Source organism: Gadus chalcogrammus, chromosome 13 (assembly GCF_026213295.1).
Source record: "Gadus chalcogrammus isolate NIFS_2021 chromosome 13, NIFS_Gcha_1.0, whole genome shotgun sequence".
NCBI classification, from domain to species: Eukaryota; Metazoa; Chordata; class Actinopteri; order Gadiformes; family Gadidae; genus Gadus; species Gadus chalcogrammus.
This window is the reverse complement of record NC_079424.1, coordinates 23,826,582-23,835,953: the sequence shown is the minus strand read 5'-3', so window position 1 is coordinate 23,835,953 and position 9,372 is coordinate 23,826,582. Positions and strand designations below refer to the sequence as shown.

Here is a 9,372-nt window from a genome sequence, read left to right as displayed (position 1 = left end):
AGAAGTTGCATAGTGGCAGAGCCAGCTGTGTTCGAAATCGTTCCCTATACACTCGTTCCCTATTCCCTATATAGTGTACATGATATAGTGCACTATATAGGGAATAGGGAACGAGAATTCGGACACTACGCTGAACATTTCTAAACGTCATTTGCGTCAGTAAATGCGCCGGGTATTTGTGTGACGCAGACAGATGCGCCCACATCAAGTAAACAAACCGGGCACTCACGACGAAAGCTGGAGGTTGTATTGATGTTGAATGTTACATTTCCTTGTTTAATTAATTTTGAATGTTAAATATTCTATGTTAAATCCCAAATAAATTGTTGACATTTCTAAACGAAAGCCAGAGACTCCATCATTAAATGTATTCGTTATCGCGGTTATTCGGCTTCTTCTTCTCCCCTGGAAAAATACAACCGCATTGCATTCTGGTATACGGGAGTAACATGTAGGGAACATCGTATGCACCCTATTTTAAGTCCACTATATAGTGCCCTATATAGTGGACCACTGAGAATTCGAACACCCTAGAAAATGGCGTGCACCCTATTTAGTGCACTACATCCATGATAGGGAACGATTTCGAACACAGCTATGGACATGATAAAGGATGGACAACAGACTGGAAAATGGCCGCCCATTCATTCCTATACAAACTGCTCAGTGGCGCAGGGTAACATACAGGAGCAATTTGCTTCCGCGTTATGGAGCCAAGACACGTGGCCTAGTCCGTGACGTACCGGATGCAGAAATATAGAACTGATACCGTAATGCACCGCTTCTTTGTCTTTGGATCTTTTGAATAAATGGATCAATACATGATGAATCACAATGATCGCAAGCAGAGGACCGTGAGAGTTATCGAGCAGCAGATGAACCAGTCCAAAAATCGGACACGTTAACGGAGCACTGAACTAGGCCCTCTCGGATGCCATTTGTTTCACTACGATTCCTTTCAGCTGCACACCCCTCTTCCCCACCGAGATAACGGCTAATAAAACGCTTGAGGTGGCGTTTTGGAAAGAAAAAACTTACATTTTTTTAGGACATGGCATGAAGGTAATTATGAGCCTTTGATTGATATCCAGACATTTTTGGCGGAGACACAATCCTGTTCCCCACTTGTATTGGAGTGGACGGCGATATCTACTTCTGGGCAACATGAAATGACGGACCCCCGTCGACAGCCAGCTTAAACAGCTGCAATACCAGGCTTGGTCTCTGAGCACTGGTGGATTGCGGAAGTATGCGCCGGTCCTGGGCATAGACATCATATAGACGCCGCCTCCACTGCTTCAGCCCGTTGCCTCGGCGAAACGCGGCGCCGCCATATTGGTACGGGAGCTCTCTGAAGCCAGAGGTCTGTCAGACGTGTCAAACAAGCGCAAGTTGCCAGGAGCTGCGGTTTATCTGGATAAAAATCACGATAACCTTTTACATTTCGCAACCAATTTCATGGAGTATTCAAGGGTTTATGCTCTACGTGAAGTGTGTGAAAAAGATTAGCCTCTATGTTACTTTGAATCTCGCTAGTTAAAGTGCGTATTGGAAGTTAGATACTGCAGTGAAGAATCATATAGGAAAAAAATTCGAATACACGATTATTTAGTTTTTATTAATAAATCTACACTACAAGTGGCATCTTGAGCCGTTTTTGTGATACAATTTTACTTCCGCATCTCAAACGCTTGTTTTCGAGCGTGACGTAGGAATTGGTAGACGGACGTTCTAATCATCATAGACTACATAGGCAACATAACAACAATGGATAACAGTTTCGGACCACTTCCGTACAATTTTGAGCCAGCTAGCCGTGAGGGAGAACAGCAACCACCTAAAAGGGGGAGACACCATGGCAATAGGAGGAAGATAGAGTTGTGGTGTCAGGAGAATTATGGTGAACCAGGAGCGGCTGAACATCAACACGGCCACGGAGGAAGAGCTCATGACCCTGCCCGGTGTCAACCGCCCCGTGGCGCGGAGCATCGTGGAGTACCGGGACTGCATCGGGGGCTTCAAGAAGGTGGAGGACCTAGCGCTGGTGAGTGGGATAGGCGCCACCAAACTGGAGATTATTAAAGTGGAGATCTGCGTGTCGAGTAGGACCAGTTCGTCGCAGCACTCCCCGTCCTCCCTGTGGAGAGACCCGGAGCATATGTCCTCCTGCAGCGGCATGAACATCAACACCGCCACCCCGCCGCAGCTCATGAGCATCCGCGGCATCACGGAGAAAATCGCCCGGACATTGTCGCCTATCGGACCCAACACGGTCCGTTCAAGAGCATCGAGGACCTGGTTCGGGTCGATCACATAAACTGCTCCCTACTGGACAAGATCCGTTTCCAGGTGTTTGTGGAGCGCTCAAGAACTCCGTCCACCAATACCAACGGCGGGGGCCGCGGTGCGCCTGGCCACCTGGGACCTTCAGCGCTGCTCCAGTGAAAAGGCCAACAACCCTGGCGTCAAAGAGGTCGTGTGTATGCCCCTACTGGAGAACGAGTGAGTACAACTAACGTGAGGGTTTGCAGGCTCGAAAGCCTGCTCCATCCTTTCTCCGATCGGGGAAACTGTGAAATCGGAGATGGTCGGACAGGAGGTCGGAGTTGGAACAACCCCCACAGATACAAAACCTCATCTCGTCGATTAGAAAAACCCAAAAACCACAGGGGGGGGAATACAAGACCCCTCACCGCGGTAACTACTCACAACTACGCATAGAGCTGAGGCAGCAACAGCGACCGCGTCTACCAATTCCTACGTAATATGACGCGTTTGACGTATCACATAAAAAAACAACGGTTTTTGAAGCCTTGCTCAAAATAGTCACTTTAAAACTGGATTTTTTGCCGATATACTTTTTTAAACTGATAAAATCCTGCATTTTAATTTCAAAGAGCAATTTTCAGAGAATGTTATGTATAAATATTTTTAAAAAAAACATTAAGTTCCAATACGCACTTTAAGTCATATCATACATGTGCATGGGTCTATGATAAACGCTCACTTTTCTTGCACAGCCCGTGCACTTTGAAAATATTGAGAAGATCTATAAACTATCGAAATAGTGCTTCTTTAGTTACTACGTATTGACCATCATTAAGAGAAATATATTATATATATTATAAGAGAATATATATATTCTATAGCAGTAAAAATATACACATCTCAATATATACATACACATCTCAATAGTTGAACTGTAATATAAATAACAGCATATATATAATACAATATAATATAATGACTCAGTATAATGTGCAATGGAATAACATATATATGATATATATAATATGTGAAACAATATAATATATTTTAAGTATAGGTATATGTTCATATTATATATATATATATATATTTGTACATTTGTACAATTTGACATAATATACAATCATGCTCATAACATTTTCACATCTATGCAGTGCAATTGACACAATATATAATTTCACACAATATATTGTGGCGAGCAGCGCGGGAAGGACGAGACGGGAGCCCAGGTTTAAATGGCGGCGCAACTCTCGTGCCTCAATACACCGCACGACCCCGAGAGCTGCCTTTATTCAAACACACACACATAACAGAAAACACGGCACACCTGACCGACGGACATACGACTCCGGGTAACGGTTGCCGACAACACTACACACAATAAACACACAAACAATAGAGACCCCAAACCCGTTAACCCCACTTAACCTAATAACATAAACAACTTATATAAAGACAATAAACCCCCTTTTCCCCAAACAACGTTATGAATACCCCATTACCCAGACTCCCCAGGGGTAGGAGTCGCCACAATATGATATAATATAATAATTGAATCTAGGCTAGAACCCTTTAAAAAGTATTGTCTTGCTGAGCTTTTTTCAACTGTTGCCAGTCTGTAATTGCAGCGTGCTCAGTTTTGCAATGTGGTGCAGCCTGATCTTGTGAAATACAGACACAACCAAGGACAACAGTGCAAAGTGGTGGTTTTCAATGCCAAATTGTGTGTCCTGAATGTGCTCCTTGAGAAGAAACGCATCATCTGTCCAGATGTCAGCCCGGACAAACTGCTTGATCACAGACACACTGACAGCTTGCCCTGATGCACGCTGGCGAATGAACCGCTCTGCTGACCTGACCACCTTCACTGTCCCCTCTGAAGGAATCATCAGCCCTCCTTTGTTCTTCAGAGTCAGCAGGTGGTAGCTCTCGTCGAAAGATGCGCGTGCAGCATCTGTCACCAGGCTAGCACGGCACTCACCACAGGACAGCTTTCTCAAAACCTGCCGCACCACAAACCCTGCAATGTAGACCAGTGCGTTTTCCACTAGGCCACCAAAGCGGGTTGGCAAGTAGCTGTGGTCCCCAATCAACGCAGACACATTCACGAAGGGCACCTCAAGCTCTTCCGTTTCAGAGGGAGAGGACATCTCTACAGCCGACAGGGACACGGTCTCATCCTGTGGTGCCACATTCCCTGAAGTGCTCGGTGTGACACCACATCGGACCATGAGCCGGCGGAAGATGCCCTGGAACTGGCCTGCGGAGGGATTGTTGTTCCAGCCCCCTAAAAACCAAAAACACACAACACTTAATACCGATATTTACTCTTTTCAGACGTCAAAGACTTTTTTGGAAAGACAATTTAATTAATTTAGAAACTTCTGAGATCCTTACCTGATGCCCTGATGGAGTTGAAAAGGAGCTCCAAATGATCCTGGCTGAACCGGTAGGTTCAGATATATTGCTGACTCTGAAGCAGCTCAGGACACATCAGCATTAGGGTGTCAATGTTGATGACAAACCCCATGACAGACAGGTACCTTAAAAAGAAAATGTTTTGTCAGTTTGAAAGTTGTAGATGGACATTTCATGGACATTTCCACATTCACCTGTATGAACTGAAAAACCGCAGACAGCAAAAAGATCGGAACAAGAGAACAGAGCATCATATGCATGCATAAGCAGAGCATGCACATATGGAAGAGTCACTATTTAAAATACCTCTTTGAACGATGAAGGGGAGTTCCATCCTTCATCACCAAACTGATTAAGTACTCCCGGCCTCTGGACAAGAGTTCCACACTCCTTGTCCAATTCAAAGATCCCAGGGGGGCTTTGAATCCTTTGGCACGGGGATTGCGGCTGTTCATAATGTCAAACAGCCTGTCAATCATCCAAAATAAATTGATTAGGAAATGGAAAGGAAGAAGATGGAGATGAAGATGAAGATGAAGAAGATGGCCAGGACCCTTTGATAAGAAAACAATGTTTGAATGTAGTCTTACCTCAATGAATTTGGCTGTCGCTAGAGAGAGGGTGAAGCGTGGATACCCCAGGTCCCTCAGCGTTCGGAGCGCTACTGCCACAGAGCGACTCAGCGTCTGTGCAGCCAGGGACACCTTCATCTTCTGTGAGTCAAACTGAATGTGCTTTTCAGTGACCCTGTTGGCAGCATGCAGTCCATTCTTTGTTTGAATATCGTTCAAACAAACAACGTAGTCCCAGTTGATGAGGCCAGTTCTGCTACAGATTGGGCTGTACGCTTGCAGCATGTTTCTTGCCAGCTTCAACATGTGGCAAGCGTCCATCATGACAAACACCCTCTCGCCAGTCCTAGGATGGGGGAAAAATGTTTTCAAAGGCTCACAAGGGTTGGCCTTTAGCTGGCACCCCAGCTGGTTGCACATGCTTATGTTTGATGCATGCCCATCCCTTGTGAGGGACATGACCCGGATGCCACGCTCATGCAGGGCCTCCAGCGCATGTACCAGCAGGACCTTCTGTGTGTCGGGCGTCAGAGACTTGGTCAGGTAGTAGGCAATTGGAGCCTTCCAATGGCCTTGTAGGCCAACCACCATAAAAACCAGAGCCTCAGTGGCAATATCTGTCTCGTTTAGGCCATCCCCCATGTCCACAAATCCGGTCATTTTCTGGGAATGTGGACTTTACTGGACATGTTTCCTGATGGCCATGCCATCCAGCATGAGCGCCACACGTCCATACTTCACTGGATCTTCCTCTCTTTTTCTTCTCAACATGTCCAGCATCATGGTGTTGAGTCCAGGCTTGGAATCCACAGAGCTCATCCACCTTTATCAATTGAAAAAGTAGTTATTATTAAGTAGCAATAATATAATACAAATGTATTTGAACCAGTAATTTCCTATCAATAAAGTGCAATTAAATGTAATGGCAAATACCTTTGCAATGTATGTGGATGTGGTAGGTGGAGGTGGAGAGACTCTCTCAGGTAAGAGTAGGCTTTGGGCCCGTGCAGGTGGAGAGAGAGGGCAAACTCCCTCTGCTCTTTAGTGTACTCGTGGCCCTGTTTGGACAGGAGGCCTAATGGAAGATCTGAAATGCCGATAGCACAGAGTAATTAGTAAGTGACTGAAAGAGTATGAATGTCATTATGAAAACACCAATAGGCTAATGTGTTTATTTCCAGGCAAGGCCATATGAATGAAAAATGTAATCTTGTCGTGGCTGTAGACCAAAGCCAACAATCATTGACTTAATAGCTCTAGCTTAAAGATGCACAAAAGCCAGGAACCATGACTGATTGCTCTAAACAGGTGCCCATAAACACCTGCCAACAAAGGTACCTGGCTATTGTGTGTCTTGAAGCTAGAGCTATCAGACTATGATTGTTGGCTTTTGTCTGTGCCAGATGCTATTCAAACTATGAATGGGGGCATATTACAGACGTCACTGTCAGGTATTTGGAGTTTAAGTCTGATATATGAAATTCAGACAAGCCAAGCATTTGAACTAGAGCTGTCAGTTAAACGCGTTATTAACGCCGTTAACGCAAACCAAATTTAACAGCGTTAATTTTTTTATCGCGCGATTAACGCAATTATTTTAAAAAAATAAAAATATATATTTTTTTTTCTTTGGCTCAAAACAAAGAAGCAGTAGCCTGACTGCTATGTTCAAATGACATTTGTTCAAAGCAGTCGTTTAATGGCTCTTTTTTTTGTATCGTCCTGTTTTGATCAGTATATGCCAATGTTGTTATCAATAAAAAATCATTTGCCCAAGGCAAGCCGATGCACTTCACCATGTTGCTAAGAGAATTAAAATGAGAAGAATTATGGGACAAAAAAATCAAGGGATATATAGCATAGAAAATAATTTGTGATTAATCGCGATTAATCATAGTTAACTATGACATTAATGCGATTAATCACGATTAAATATTTTAATCGCTTGACAGCTCTAATTTGAACACATTATTGCAGTTGTATTTCTTTGGTTACAGCCCTAAGATATAATTGACATTCAAAGTTTAATTTCAATGTTACCTGAGTATAAGTCAAGCCTCTTGTGCAGCTCTTCATTTATGAGGTTCTTCCCCCTGAGGTCCTCCAGAAGACAACGCACTGTTTTCTTCGCCCTCCACTCTCGGGCCTTTGAGTTCCTCATCTCTTTCTCAAGACTCTCCACCCTAGCCAGGGCTTCACTGAGTCTAGTCTTGAGAAGAGTGGGAGATGGAGGCAATGCATAAGGGTGTTCCTAGTAAAAAAGGACAAAACAGTAGTGAGTAATGTTTATGATGCCATGATGCTCACTGCTGTTTTGGGGCATAGCTAGTGTAAATACTCACAAGGTAGGTAGGTGAAGGTTCAGTGACTTGTAATGATTGTAAAGAACAGTCAATTACAAGGCTCGCTTCAGCCTTCCTTGAGGCTTGTGTAGACCTGGCTGGCACTTTCTAAAACCGAAGAACAAAATACTTGAACAGGTGTATCTCATTCTCAATCATTCCAAATGAACACACACACACACACACACACACACACACACACACACACACACACACACACACACACACACACACACACACACACACACACACACACACACACACACACAATAAAACCATTTTCAACAAGCGTAGTGATGCACTTACTCTTTTGAGATGTGTTGGGAAACTGAACACAGATGGTTTAGTTCCATCCCTGAGCCTGACAATTTGGCCTGTCCGGTCAAAATCCTCCGGCTGAAAGTGCTGGCTACAGAGCATTGACCTCTCATTGGCAGAAAAGTCTTCCCTTTTCACAGCCACTTCCCACTGTCTCCTCAACTGCTTCTCTTTGGGAAACCTTAAAATTGCGAGAAAGGTTAGCTGGCCAGTCAGTCGGATTCATAATACAGATGTATCTTTAAAAAAGAAAAACATTTAAATAGAAATAACGTTTAAAACGTCAATTTCGGCCGGCGACTGCAGGTGCATCTCACAGGTGCATGTAGAGTATCGTGACATTTTTTCCGTAGTTTCATTCATTACGTGACACCTTCATATATTGTAGAACCATTACATATACAGTGGCATGTTTTGAGCCTTTTTTTGTTTTAATCTAGTCTCTTTTTTAAATACATCACAGAGAGAAATTAAGGCCAGTTGCTCAGCCGAAACGCAGCTTTCCGTCGCGACCATAAATGCTATATAATTACATTATACATACATTGTAATTACTCACAAGCAAGTAGTGGTAGATTATATATATATATATATACTGTATATCCTATATTTCTTGACAATATTATCTCCTGTTAACGAACGATAGAATAAGGCTTTGCTAACCATGGCCATTTCACGTTAGACTAGCTATAGTCTGATTCTGGCGGCAACTTAGCTGTCTCAACAGCTCTTAGCTCTCAACATAACACATGATCTACGTGACATGACTGAATTTTAAAATTACAAATAGAAACAATTGTTTAGTCTTACTTGTGAAAGGTAATTCCTTGCGATCTAGTTTGAATCGTCCTGACGGTGGTGCAGCCCCAAGCGGCGCATGAAGTAGGCATCTTCACTCCGAAGATGAAATAACTCCCGTACCAAGATGGCGCAGACGATTTATGCCGTCCAAGGCCGAAGGGGGCGTCTACCTATATGATGTCTATGGTCCTGGGGGCCTGTAAGGACTGGGTAGCCCCGCCCATTCTGCCGGCGATTTGAGTTTGCCCGTAGATAGTATATAAACCAGGGGTCAGCAACCTTTTCAACATGCAGCGCCAGTTTGACATTTTTCGCGTTAATGAATGTGCCTTAAGCAACAATATATTAAAAATTAAGCTGAATTATGAATTCAATTTTTTTTCCAGAAGACCTGGAATTGTACTATTTCCATATATTCCACAATCATGCATCAACATTTTAAATGTTTTTTTGGTTGTTATATTTGCAACATGGGCTTACAAATTATAATTGCATAAGTCCCATCTTAAAACACCATTTTCAGAAACTCATTCAAAAACATGTTTGCACTGTGAGAATGGTAAGAAACGAGAATATATGAGAATGTTGGAACCATCCACATCAATATGTTTAATGTACAGCTTTGCAAAACCATGTGAAAGGGATGTATACAG

The 9,372-nt window shown here is 43.4% G+C and overlaps 1 protein-coding gene and 1 long non-coding RNA gene across 2 annotated transcripts; both read right to left on the bottom strand.

Moving 5' to 3' along the window:
• Positions 1–4,075: 4,075 nt before the first annotated feature.
• On the bottom strand, positions 4,076–5,145 carry LOC130402524 (uncharacterized). The gene is made up of 3 exons (XR_008903934.1): positions 4,993–5,145; positions 4,666–4,811; positions 4,076–4,555 (listed from the first exon to the last, which is right to left on the bottom strand). It is a non-coding gene; the product is annotated as an uncharacterized LOC130402524 (long non-coding RNA).
• Positions 5,146–5,723: 578 nt separating this feature from the next.
• Positions 5,724–8,979, bottom strand: LOC130402249 (THAP domain-containing protein 6-like). Its single transcript, XM_056606391.1, has 6 exons — positions 8,729–8,979; positions 7,907–8,099; positions 7,601–7,708; positions 7,299–7,509; positions 6,192–6,345; positions 5,724–6,081 (listed from the first exon to the last, which is right to left on the bottom strand). The coding sequence occupies exons 1-6, from the start codon at positions 8,806–8,808 to the stop codon at positions 5,937–5,939; spliced, it is 891 nt and encodes a 296-aa protein (XP_056462366.1). The 5' UTR covers positions 8,809–8,979; the 3' UTR covers positions 5,724–5,936.
• Between the last annotated feature and the right edge of the window lie 393 nt (positions 8,980–9,372).